We start from the raw sequence: 14178 nt of genomic DNA, 5'->3' as shown, positions 1-14178 counted from the left end.
CTGAAGGAGATGGGTTCTAACTGCACCATGTAAGGGCTTCTCCAGGGAAGAAAGAAACCTGTGCAGAGAGTGAGACCCCTGAGCACAATGCTAATGTTCTGTGTTCCCAGGCTATTTAAACAAAGATGAACTCAAGATGAGGAAATCAAAAATGCAGTGTTTGCCAAAGGTTTGGGTCCTTCTGTCAGTTCCAAGAACAAGATAAACCAGGAAGTCACACTTGACATTTCTTTTTTCAGTCATCCCATGTTTTCACTTTTCAAAACAGAGTAAGGCTCTTCCCTTTTTTACCTTTTCCTACAAATAATTTTTATTTGAAATTTATTCTTGTATGCAAAATCATTATTGGAAGAATAAATAATGAGATGTATAAATCCTGAGAGTATTTTGCTGAGCCTAGCAATGTGGAAATAAACACAATCATAGCACCCTTCTGCAAGGGCTATTCTCATAAATATCTTGAAAAAAAGAATCTTGTCTTTTAGCCAGAAAGTTTGTGAAGTAGCTTAAAAGTAATCCTGTATCTTCACCAAAGACAGTAGAGATTAAATCTCAGTGTATTTTACCAGTGGGTAAAATATGCCAGACTTGATGCTGGAGATCAGGGAAGGCTGCTGGAAAAATCATTGCAGAAAGCTGCTGAAGGTCTGGCAGCTGCTAAAGTGAGCACAGCCTGGTGGGTGGTCACAGGTGTCAGCTCTGAAGTAAACAGAGAAGGTAAAGCCAAACCCCTGCTGGCCAGGGCAGGGGAGAAAACACCACCCACCTGACATTAAAGTGTCACCTGAGTCCTGATTTGTTTCTGTGAAAGTGAATGTGTTTGCTTTATGGTTTGATGGGTTTGGGGTTTTTTTTTTTCCTTAAGGAGAAATATAATAGCCTAGGAAAAGGTAAATGAGGAACTTATTGAAGTTGTTGATGAAATGAGTTTACAGACCATATCAGCTTTGACAGAGTTACATGCACATTTCAACCCTCACACTGCAAGGAACTTCAGCTTTTTCCTAAGGCTTTATTCAGTGCCTGACTTAACATTGCAACATTTGAGCTTAAACATGTGGAAAAATTATGGTATGGTACAGCAACAGAATTGGTAATGCTTGCAAATGTGGCCATTGATAGGTGCCCAGAGTTGTTGTCCTGTAAAATTGATGTTTTCATTACTTCTGAGAATGGTGATTTTATTGCAGTTGGATTCAGTGATGGAAAACAGAAAGAGTTGAAGCTGTTTGAAAATGGCTTTTCATCACTTAATTTGAATATTTCATATTTGCATATAACAGATATATTTAATTTTTATAGCTTGTTTAAAACTCTGAGTTCCAGTGGGTGGAAGCTGCCAAGCTGTGCTTAAATTAGGTGCATTTCTGAGGTAATTTAAAAATTAGAGAAATTTCAGTGTATCATTTTTGTTTCATGCATAAGTGCCTACTATTTTAAAACACATTAATATTTAAATACAGTATGTGCAGAAATTAACCAACCTTGAAATAATTTCGAATTTTATTTATGAATTTCATGGGAACAGGGATAAATCATGGTGAGTATGGAAGTGAGAGGACTCTTCCAGACAGTTTTTTTGTTCCCTGAACAAGACAAGGTCCTGACTTAAACAGGCTTTCCAAGACACTCATTTGGAACTTTACACTGCCCCCTCTTTTTCAACTCAGAAGAATATTGAGATAATAAGAAATGAGAAATAATGCAAGGACAATATTGACATAATTTACTTTTCCTGTGTTTACCAGGAAATATTTGAGAAAGGGTCATGTGTTCTAGAAGCACCCTAGAATTCTATTGTCAAAAACAATTTCTTTGTGTACTAAATATAGACTTGTGTGCACATGACAGTGAGTAATGAAATAGTGTGATGTGTTGATTGTGTTTGGAGGGGTTTTTCCATCTTGGATTTATCTGTGTTTCCCTGTTGAGATAGGGGTGAGTTCCCAAACATCTGCCTGAGGATGATGACTTTGCCAGGGCTGTGGTTTCCTTGCCTCTGGAATCTGTTTGCACACACAGTGTGGAAGGTTTGAATCCCATTGCACCTATATTTTCACACTTTTTTATGTAATGTTGACTGATGATCATCCCTTCCTCATAGTGTGAAAATGTACTTTTTCTATATTGAAACTGTTATTTTCCACGAACAGGTGGGCATCTATTGAATTTTCAATTCTGATTAAATAAACCCCCCTTCTCTAAATTTTTGGGGCAGAAATTGCCTCAGCAGTTAAAAAAACCACAAAGAATTAAGAATTTTTCAGTTTATGGGCAGCAAACAGGCAGGACCATGGAAAAGAAGAAGTTAATGATAAGGTAAAGCTCAATGAATTACATATACTGGATGTTTTTAAGAAATGGACTTTAATTATAAATTTTATTGCAAAAAGGATTTTTTTTTAATACTCCTAAAACTGAATTAATTGAGACCTGTTCTCAAAACCATTAGTCATTTCAAGCAAAAGTCACATTTTTGTTCAAATCTGCCAGAATTTTTTCACAGTTGTTTTAACAGGATAATCTTGACCTGATCTAATTTTATTTTTAAAGGATTTTACTTTTCTCCAGAAGAAACATGTTCTTGTAAAGTGTTTTTAAATTGAGGTTTAATATTATAAGTTTTAAATCCCTGGTGCTTCTGTAGAGCTGTAAATTCTAATCACCCTTTGTCTTCCAGTGTCAGTGTTCTATTAGTAATTTAAGGAGACAGTCTTTTTATTAACCCTCTGTTCAGCTGAAAATGCAAGCATATAAATCATATTTACTAAGAGTAATGTTAATATTTTCAAACTTTTCACATAAAATGCCTTTTGAAAGCAGATCATGTTACTGTATCAGTATCTCATGAATAGACATTTTAAGATTTTTTTTTAGGGAGCAAAGGAAGGTTTTGTTTTAGAAAAATGAAAAGAAAGGGATTATTTATTTCTTTGTGTGTGTCTCCTGTAGCATCACCATTATTCATATCTGTCAATTTTCATGTTCATGTCACAAGTGTAAATATTTACATCAAGACCTGATGGGCTTTTCCTTTTTTCTCTGAACTTCTCTCAAGCTTCAGTTTTCAGCATGTTGAAAATGCAGACCCATCAAGTTGGTAGTTGTGTTCTTAACTCTTCTTTTAATCTTGAGATGTTTATTTGATAATAATAGTGTTTAATTGATGTTTGTCTTGCTGTGACTGTTGAGCTGATGCAATAAATTCAGATTTAGAGAGCATGTTGGAGAGACTCCTACCAAAGTGATTCACATTTCACCTGTGTAACCAATATTACCAGGTTTACAGAAACAGGCAGTGTGCAAGTGCTAACTCAGTGTACATAATGTATTTCTATTTCTCAAGGCAACTGCTGCTGCAGCAGCAAGCAGTTCAAATATTCTGCATTTGAGTATTTCTATCTGCTGTGCTTGCAGGACACTCTGTGCCAAGCTGTTGAAGGTGCAGCAAATGTCCTTGAGATTGGTCATGTTCTGAGTGAGATCTTTAATGCAAAGCACAACTTGCTTAGAATTCAAAGTGTGATTTGTGATTCAGCCATCTACAGACACAGGAGTGTGTACTGCAGGCCCTGTTTTATTTGACAAGGTTTTAAAAATGTTTGATTCTCTCAGTTTTAATGGTGAAACCCATCAGAGATGGGAGATTTTAGATTAGCATGTGTCAGAGCAAAGCACCTTCCAGAGTACCACTGAGCTGTGCTTGGCCTTTCCTTGTTCAGAGGCTGAGAGGTTGTAAATCCTGATCTACATATTTCTATTCCTACCTGCCATGCTTAAAACTGTGCTATTAAATCACTGCAGTATCAGCCACGTCCTGACTCTCTTGCTCTCCCTGCTCCCTTCCTCACTTAGATGGTCAGTAAAAGAAAACACATGTAATCCTTCAGCTTGGCTACCACCACAGCCATGGCCTGGCAGATGCTTCTTCAGCAGAGGGCAGATTTATTGTACAGCACTTGCTGCCTCCTCTGAAGTCAGACTTGGATCATCCTCCCAATGAGCTCCTGTTTTGTAGACAGCTAGCAGGTTTTTCCCTTTTGTTGATGTTTTAAATCTATCCAGCTTTTTTCTCATCTCATCATTGGTCCCTTTTGTCCTTTTAGTGGTGGCATTAACTTTTTCAGACCTGTTGGCATGTTGTTTGTTTTTTTCCTCATATTTAAAGCAGTGATGGCTATGCTAAGCAAACATATTTTCCATGTGACAATGCTTTCTCCAAGAGTTGTGCAATGGAAATTTGACATGAGGGGGAGAAGGAGCAGAGGGAAAAGGAAAAGCATAGAATGTTTTGTTTTGAAGAAATTGATCTGTGAGGATGATGACTTCAAAACCAACAGAAAAAGAAGTCTTTTTTTCTCTGGAGATAGCTGATGGCCAAGTTTTGCTCTGGACAACACTACTGGTTTTCCTGAAACAGATGTGAATGGAGGGCAGCTTCACTCAGGGGAGAGGAGGCTGGTGTGAATCAGTGAAGTCACTGGGATATACAGATGGAAGGGATCTAAAATTAGATCAAAGACAGCTTTGGATGTGTTTCATGCACCACATATGTGAATTTCAATACCAATGCCAAGGGGATGTTGGATAAACCCTTTTTTGCCACAGAGAATAATACAAATATAAAAGATATAACAACCAAACATAACCTGGGAGAAGATAATAACAGGCTTCAGCTTCCAAGAGTTTAAAATGGCTTTTTGTCCAAATCCTGAAATCCATTTAGCACTGGAATGATTGACCTGGTCATTATCAAGTTCTTCAGCTAGCTGAAGACCAAGATGATCAAAAGGGAGCGAGTCCACGTGGTGCAGTTTGCAGTAGTGAATGCTTTGGTAGGTGTTTAAGATGTGCACATCATGCACTTCACTTTGCACTTTCTGGGCAACAAACTCCACACAGAAAGGCTCCTTTTGGAGAACTCACAAATGTGGTTTGTGTTAACCACAATGCAAAACCAATTAAGGGGTTGTTGCAGGAACCTGCTTTTCACATGGCTTTTTCATACATTTCCCTTAAAAATGCAGATCCTGCTCCATGAAGTCTTTAGTCAGGTCAGCAGAGCTCCCTGTCACATGAAACTTTTGGTGTAAATGATAATTTTTTTGTTACAGATCCATTCAAATATTTTTTAGGTAATTTGTTGTGTGTTCCTGTCTACTGAAGAATCATAGAATCAACACTGTCTTTTCTAGGAAACCTGATGGGAGGAGTCTGCAAAAGGTCTGTGGACCTGCAGAGAGCTGCCCTAGGGAGACTGGGACATAGCCAGCACTGATTGGCAGTGCACTGTGATAGGTGCATGGTGAATGCTGGGGAGTCCTGGCAGGATTCAGCAATGTATGGTGACCTGATGGTTCCCAGAGACTGAGAGGAGGAATTCAATAACAGACAGCTTCTTCTATTCTCTTTGTTGCTTTAATGCCTGAGTTGTTCCATCTCACTTATTCTTGGATCCCACATCAAGTCCCAGAAGAACTTGATTACTGCCTATTATTTGTTAATTCACAGATCTAGCTGCTTTTTTTTGCCTATTGATTTGCAGTCATTGCTTTGAATTTAATTTGGTAAAAAGTGTTTACTTTTCTTAAAATACCTTTCTTCAGAACTTAAGCAGTACAGAATTAGAGACCACAGAAAAAAAGTAGAGAGTGAAGGAAGTCTAGTTGGTTCAAAAATAAGGGTGCCTTTAGAGCATGGAAATTTTAATGAGACCATGTGCAGCGCCATAATGCTAATTCTTGCATTTAATTGATTTATTGTTGCTTTCTTTACACTTCTTTTGTAACTTTAGTGGAATCAAGGAAGAATTACACCTATATAAATTTCTGTATGAAGTAAGAACCTCAAAGAAAAAACATTTACATAAGTGGGTTTCCTCATGTATCTCTAATTATTTATGTGAGGTCAGTGAGATTGCAGCTTTTCCAGCATCATGTTCTACAGTAGCTGCTAACCAATAGTTCTAATAAAAATACAGATGGTTTGGTTGCCATCTGCACTTCCTTTGAGATTCTGCAATGAGTGTGTGATTAACCTTCTGTCACCACTTTTCAAAATAAGTTTTTCTGCTGCCACAAGCTTTCCTTGTACCACCTCTTCCTGTGCTTGGAAACCTCCAAACAAACTCGAAGTTTTTGTGGATAATCTTACTTGTCTGTATGCTTTAAGCATTTGTGGAGGGTAAAGAACACTGGAATTTTATGTTTCTGTACCTTTCACGTGACAAAAAGCAGACTCCCCAAATGGCTGGGTTTGAAAGACTGGAACAGATAATTAATTCATAAGTGGGTGCTGAAGTGGAAACTGTCAGGCCACAGCTTTCCCAGCTTTCACTTAATCATTTGAAAGTCGTTTTCTGTTGTTTTCACTGCCTGTAATACCTTGGAGAGAATATAAAACTTGCACCATCCAGCATGGAATTCCACTGCTTTAATGAGCTGGGCTCTGTGTTGCCTCACTTTCACTCTCTGTTGTCATTGCACGCAGGAAAAGCCGTACCAGTGCTCGGAGTGTAACAAGGCTTTCAGTCAGAAGCGGGGCCTGGACGAGCACATGAGGACCCACACCGGGGAGAAGCCCTTCCAGTGTGATGTGAGTTCCTCTCCTCCTTTCCTTTGTCTTCTCAGCCTCACTGCAGCAGCATTTCATTGCAGGGATGTTGTGGCAGAGTTGCACTTCACATGGATTGGATTGCCCAAGGAATGAGAGACTGCTCAGGGAATTTCATGTACAGCAATTTCACGATTATAAACCACATAATTTGACTAAAATTATGGTCCAAACCCAAAGTGCGGCTTATAATCAGGTGTAGCTTATATATGGACAAAGAAACAAAAGTTGCTGTTTTAGTTTGGAGGACAGGTGCCTGCTGAGAAAGGCAGGAGCTTCTCTTTGAAATGGAGAATGTAAACCCCCTCCCTCCAAATTATTATAATTTTGAAATCAAGGGGCTTTCAGGCAAAAATATGGGAATTAGGAATAACAGTTCTGTACTAGGAAAATTAAAATAGGAATACAGTACTACAAAGAAACAAACTCCAAACCCTGGCAAAGTCAGAATACAAACTGACACCCGTCAGGCAGGGTGTTGGTAGCAGTCCCATTCCATGGTGGCTGCATCCTCCTGCAGTGACAGATGTGGCTCAGCTGGAGCAGTGCTCCTGTACAAGGTGCAGTTTCCCTCCGGAGGTCCAGTGGTGATGTGGAGAAATCCGGTTTTCCTCCGGAGTCCAGTGGAGAAAGGGACTCCCTTAGTGTCCCAAACCCTCTGTTTTTATCTTGGTAAGAAATGTTGGGCTCTTCCCCCTGGCTGGAGCAACTCCCAATGGGATGCAGTAATTTTATCAGTCACACAGTGGGACTCAATGGCCATGAGCAGAAAATGACTCGCTGGAGGAAGGATGGGTTGTGAAAAGATAAAGAACAATGCCCTGCCTGGTTTCAATGGATGGCCCATGAGCAGATTATCTCCCATGGGGATAAGGATCACTGCCCCACCCTCAACAGATGGTGATAGAACAGATACCTTTTATCACACTCTGTATTGTAATTAACGTGCGACTTATAATCATGAAATTACTGTACCCCCTTTGCTTGCCAAGAGCCACGCACACCCGTTCATTTGATGGTTTTGGATCCCCATAAGAGTTATTTTCACCATTAGTAATGCAATTTGGATGTTACCATTTACAAGTTCATGCTGCTTGGGTTCCTGTATGAATTGTGTGACAGGTTAATAGTTGGAGATTAGCTTGTGCAGGAAAAGGGATTTCATTTATTACATGGAGTTTCAATGCTTCTGATGTTGAGTGACACAAATACGAATTCAGAATTGCCTGTTTCTGGTGAAATCTGGTCTGATGTTTTCAACATCTGCTCACAGCCCCTTGTTGTTGTTCAGTGAGGAAATCTGGGATGCTGTGCACGCTCTCAGGGCTGAAATGCAGCATATCCTGTGACAGTTCATAGATCACTGTCAGGTACCCTTCATGCAGCCTGCCCCCCTTGTATACAACATCTCTCAGCTTTTGGGAGGTAGGTGAGAAGGCTGAATGTGTAGAAACTCTTGGGGAATAATGTCTTTCAGAACTATCAAATGCCAAAATTGTAGCTCAAGGATTTAGGGAAAGGCATCAGAATGGATGGAGAATTAGTGTAGGTTTTGTTTTGTGATACTGACTCTTCATGAAGCACTCACAGGCTCTCAGTTATATCCTAGATGGCTCAGTCTGAGCAGCTGTAAATTTGCTCAGAAATTTATATAATTAGATGCAAAATTAGAATAACAGCTTGACAAGAAAGTTTCAAGGGTCTGTTAACTGTTCTGGTTTTTAATGAATGATCTGATGTCGTTTCACTGAGAATAAAATATATTAATTTCATGAAAAAGTTCAACTAAGTTATTTTGCTGATGTCTACAAGTTAGGAGATTTGGTGTATTCTTTTGGGATAATCTCAGCCTGGCTCTGGATAGTACCTTGAGGATTTCTCCAAATCATTGTCAATAACTTTTTCAGCTTTTAGATTGTTAAACTGTTTATCAGCTCTTGGCCAGCTTGCAGTGTAAATGCAATTTTTCCCACACTGTGGATCCAAGATTCACTGCTCTTGGATTCAGAGTGTGCTTTTGCAGACTGACTTGGTATGGTGGCTCTATTTTATTCATTTTCCTTGCTTTAATTAGAAATAGTAGCTGTATGAAAACTGACTTCCCTGTTTCAGCTTTTCCTGCAGTTTTCCTCATGAATTAAGTAGAGCTGTACTTTCCCAAACCATAGCATTTCTAGAAACAGCTGTAATCTGTGTCTAATCCTAATCCTTTGCTTGAGAATTTTCAGTGTACCTTCAGTTACTGTTGATATTTCTTGTACTTTAAGTTTCTGCCTAAATTTCCTTTTTACACTCAAGTATTTTCACCTACAATTTTTTTATGCCACTCAAGATAGCTGTAGATGCTCTCATTATTTTTCTTAAAATTACTTAAGTGGTAATTTATGACAATAACTTTCCCAAGTTCTTATCTCTGGAATATCACATACCAATTCTTTTAGTGTTCTTTTAGTCTGTATTTTTGCTTTAAATAGATATTTTTTCCCAGAGTCAGAAATAAAAATGTCTTCTCTTCCTGTCTCATTCTCCTCTCTCTCAGGCACATGGAACAATCATTATAGTGCAGGATTGAGTTACATGTGAAACTAATCCTTGTACTCTGTTTGAGGAAGGTGTTACAGTTTATTTATGTGTCTATTCCTGTGTCTTATCAGTCAGCAAAAGCATTTTCAGACCTTAATGTCTCAAAGCTCTCATATCCCACACATCATAGTGGAAATTGAATATTCCCATTTTAAGGTGGCAATTCTAATACCTGTCACCTAGAAAAGTGAAAATAACTGAAATATGGAAATAGAAATGCAATTTTTCATAGCAAATTAGGTGTCTGTCCTCTCTAGACCAGCCTGGTTTTTACTGAAGGCCAATTGAACTTCAGTTTCCCAGAGACAATAGATTATTTTTGGGGGGCAGAAAGGTCAAGTACTGCTTGTCCTGGTTTCTTTCCAGTACAGTATTTCCTTCCACTCTGCCTCTGGTTCACCTCACACTTACTTTCAAATGCCAGTCTTTTCCATCCCCCCTACCTGACCAAAACTTTGATCATTTTGAAGAGATTGATTTGAACTCAAGTGCACATTAACAAGAGTGATTGCAAATCTATAAAATATCAGTCTTGCTTCCAAAATTGATATATGAAACAAAACCTTCCAAAAAAATCCCCAAAACTTTTCTGCCATACCTTTAATAATCGTTTTTGAAGGACACAATATGATGGTTACATGAGCAGAATAAATGAAAAAAATGTACTTTGTGTTATAAACTGTTTGTATGTTGTATATCCCTGATTGGCCTGCTGGCTCTCTAGAAACATGGAGTGTTTACAAGTGTATGACACTTCTAACACCCTGGGATTTGTGGCTGTGATTAGATAAATGTTATGTGTTCCCTTTGTGTGCTCTGTGGAGGAGAAATAGAAATGGTGCTCAGAGCTGGCCAGTGGGTGCTGTAATTGAGGTTCAGTAACAAAAGGGTGGCTGTAGCTTGGGTCTCAAAGAGGTTTATTCAGAGATTATTCACTGGGGGAAAAGCTGGAGAGCTGCAGTTGCTGTAGGAAGGTCTTCAGCATTATGTCATGTCATAAAGACAGAAATGTTCTAGTGCAGCAGCACACACAGTGTGGGGGGAAATTATTTTGGGTACAAAACTTGCCTCTGGCCATTGCCATTTTATGGTCATTTAATGGTTTTGCCTTAACTGGCATGAAATCCATGTGCCAGAGGTCAAGATGATCTACTTGGATAGTCAGTTCTTGTGGTTTCAAAAGGAATCAGTCATCATCCAGCATTTGCAGTAGTTTGATGCCAATATAAATTGTTTTTCTCAAGAGGGATTGTCCTGGGTTCCTTGAATTCTTTTCTGCATGAGAGAGATACTGTCTGGAATGAACATTGAATTTTAAGAGTGTAAGCCTATGGATGTTCATTCTTGTTTAATTATATGATTCTTGTCATTTTACATCATTTCCTTGCATGTGACAATATAACTGCACAGTTTCAATTGAGTTGGTGTCATGCCTTAACTTTCAGTTCTAACTTTTCTTTGCTGAACTTGTTCTTTCAACCTTTTGTGTTTTTCATTTTAACTTCAGTACAGGGATTTTTATAAAGTGATGGCTTTAATATGGCAGAGTGCCTCGTGCTTCTATCTGTTTATTCAAATGGCAGAATGAACTGGACTGCTTGGAGGAAAGCAGCACACCAGATAATAATGCAAAGGAACTGCACCTTGGCCAGGCAAAGAAAGGCTGGAACAACTAAGTTTCCTTTATATTACTAATTAACCTTTCTTGCATTCTCACTCCTTCTTCCTTGTAACTGAGCAACCGGAACTGAGGCTTTTGGAAGCTGCAGGTGTCATTCTGGAGGTCAGGAAGGAAATACTTCATTTGAACTGATGGATGCTCATGATTTTTTGTCATAATTTTTGCTGCATCCCAGAACAAGGGACCACAGTGTTATCAGGACACCTCAAGGTGTTGGTAGTTTGAAGATGGAGTCTTTTTTAGACAGACAGCATCCTTGTACCTATGCTACCACTCCTAATATACAACATAAAAAGATGCCAGGCAGAGTAAAAATGTTTCAGGTGCTCTCTGAAGGAGTTTTTCTTCAGAAGACCAGCTCATTTATTAAATACTGCAGGTATGTGTGGCTGTGGCCTCAGTGATGTAACCTTAAGAGTGTTATACATGCTTTAAATTTTAATACTTTGTGTTTGTCCTGTGTTCACTGCCTCAGGTGTGTGACCTGTCCTTCAGCCTGAAGAAGATGCTGATCAGACACAAACTGACTCACAACCCCAACCGCCCCATGGCAGAGTGCCAGCTCTGCCACAAGAAGTTTACAAGGAATGACTACCTCAAAGTGCACATGGAAAATGTCCATGGAGAAACTGATAGCTAAATCCTCAGTGGGAAGAGTGGATCCAAAGTGGTGCATTTACAGGTGTAGAAACTCCAGACTTTCCACCTGGCCAGTAAGCACAGTCAGGAGAAGTGCCTTCACACTTTTTTTTACCCAGTTTTGTTGAAAATATGTTATTAGGAAAAAAAAAAAACACAAACCCCAAAGATACTCTGATGTAAAACAGCTTGAAAATAAATAAATAAATTTAAAAAAAGAAGATAAAAGAACTTTGGAAAAAAATGTTCCTCATTCAAACAAAGAAGCTTTAAGCAAATTTCTCTGTTAATGACATCCTTAGAAACTTAGATGTTAGTAGCAGTGCCTGGAAATTCTAGACACTTGCAACCAAACTCTTGGCTGTCTGCAAGTGTATTTCTGTATCTAACCTACAAGGCTCCAGTAAAATTATTTAATTTGAAACCACGCTGAGTTTGTCATTCTAATTGACTGCTGATTGTATCCAGGCTTGTTTTATTCATATCATAATTCTGCATTTTGTTGTAACACAATTTTGTCTCATTTTATTTGCAGTTTTCTCGTTACTGTATGAAACTCATTAACTTGAATTGATTCTTGAGATGCCAAAATGTGTGGGTAGAGAACTGTGGAAATCTGTCAACGTTCAGTATTCCTGTATGAGATTGAGGAGGATTTATTTCTTCTGGTTACACGAAACAAGAGTGAAGAGAAAATTCTGAGCAATTTAGTTTTAAGTACTGTATTCATACTCATCACTGTGGCTGGCAAGGCAAGTGGAAAGACATCTTAACAGGGTGGCTTGAGCAGCTAGAATTGTTGAGTTGACATGTGTTCGAATTTCTGGTGGATAGCTGGTTCCCACAGTGTTTCTTCCTGCTGAATCAGATGCTCTGGGTTTCCTCACAGTGCTGAAATACCTTTTTCTTTTTTTTCCTTCATTCTTTTCATGAGCACTGGGAAAAATGCTGCTTTAAAACCAAGTAACAATCAAATTCTTCATGTTATCAGAGTGAGTTGTTTGCTGCAGAGAACTCTTCAAAAAGAGTTCCCACAGGCCCTCTTGTACAGTCAGATAACCAAGAAATTCTTATCTACAAGGACAGTAAAACTGTAACTTCAGAGGATGAGTGCATGTGGAATTCCTGAGTTATCAGCAGTTAATATTAAGGCTCTGGCATTAGCAAAGTGTTCACATTCATTTTGGACCTGTCAGTGTTTTGTAAAATGAACTGAGACATCTGTATAGGGTTCCTGCAGATTTTGGAGAAGTGAAATTATGAAAAATTTCCTTGTTTGTGGCAACCTTCTGTGTGTGAAAGCATCCTAAGCCTTCATGCCCTGTTTGGTTCCTGAGAGGTAGGAGAAGCTTGGAGACTTTGCCAGTGCCATTCCAAAAATCATTTGTTCATCTAAATCAAGTGTATTCTATGTGTCTAAGACAAATGTAGTTAAAATAAGCATTATAAAGTTGAGTAAAGAATATTTCCTCTTCTTTTTTGGAGACATTTTGTTGCAATTTATCAGAACAGTTTTATTTCTAGGTCCAGAAAACCTTAATTTACTGGTAGTTACTATAAAAATAATATAATTTTAAGTGTTAGATAGCAAAAGCAGTCAGTATCATATACTGAGTTGTGTGATGGGTTTTTTTTAGCTTTATGTTCTTAATTATCTCCAAGGAGAATTAAATTGGTGACTTTTTTGACATGACTGGGGTGGGTTACTTTGTTGTTGTTGTTTTGCCTTTTTGACATCAGTGAAATGAAGAATTGAGTCATAGAAAAACCAAGATTCCAATTCTTTGTTTTTCAGCCTTTTATATTTTTCCTTCTTCCATTTAGTCAGTACAAACTCAGGCACAAAACAGGGCAAGGAAAATAAAACACCAAAAAAAGCCAAAACAAAAGTGAAGGTTTTCTAAGGAGTTTTTGAGGGACAAATCTGTTAAAATACAAAGAGGAAAATCCTTTTGGGAGAAAAAAAGAGGATAATTTAATATATTTTGCATAGGCTTTTTGCCAGAAATCTGTAATCTGGTTGTGGAAGTCAATAAGTAGAGAGGAGAATTTCCTTTTGTTTTTTAATTATTTCTAGGTAAGCTGCAGTATATAAAGATTAATCTTGCTGTATGTAATCAGCACCAGCAGTTAAACAGCTGAAGCTTTGATCTTATTAATGGTGTCAAAAGAACAAGGGATTGACAGGATCAGTGAGGGAATTCAGACCTTCCTGAAAGGCAAACACAGGAAGCAGGTGCAGGAGGTAGAAGCCCAGCTCCAGGTGAGCATCTTTTCCATCTTGTCCTCCAGGAACTTTCCCTTTGGGCTGAAATGGCTGCAGACCTGAGCTGCTGCAGAGCCAGCACCTGGCCCAGCAGCTCCAGGTCTTTGCCCAGCAAGAGCTGCCCTGTTCTTTCCATGGGCACCTGAATTTCTCCCACTCAGAGGTAATATGTTTCACATTACTGGACTCATGAACTGTGTAATTGATTTTATATGCAAGGCAGACTTACCAGTATGTTACATATTTTAATTTGATCGTTGCTTTCTTAAAAAAAAAAGGAGCAAACCAAAACAAACAGAAAGGGGAAAAAAAAAAAGCAAACCAGCAAGCCCTTCTTCTATGAGTAAAATTTTCCATTGACAGTGTCCCACTTGGTATTACCTGGAAAAAATAGAGA

General features: G+C 38.5%; 1 protein-coding gene across 1 annotated transcript in view; it reads left to right on the top strand.

The window, feature by feature from the left end:
• Positions 1 to 11642, top strand: part of PRDM5 (PR/SET domain 5) — a 52956-nt gene extending 41314 nt beyond the window's left edge. Inside the window, exons 15-16 of the mRNA XM_033060657.1 lie at positions 6490 to 6594; positions 11352 to 11642. Of these exons, the coding sequence (XP_032916548.1) occupies positions 6490 to 6594; positions 11352 to 11516 (270 nt within the window). The 3' untranslated portion in view covers positions 11517 to 11642. The remainder of the gene's footprint in view (positions 1 to 6489; positions 6595 to 11351) is intronic.
• Positions 11643 to 14178: the final 2536 nt, after the last annotated feature.

This window comes from Catharus ustulatus, chromosome 5 (genome assembly GCF_009819885.2).
Source record: "Catharus ustulatus isolate bCatUst1 chromosome 5, bCatUst1.pri.v2, whole genome shotgun sequence".
Taxonomy (NCBI): domain Eukaryota; kingdom Metazoa; phylum Chordata; class Aves; order Passeriformes; family Turdidae; genus Catharus; species Catharus ustulatus.
The sequence above is the reverse complement of the archived record's forward strand: the minus strand, read 5'-3'. Positions and strand labels throughout refer to the sequence as shown.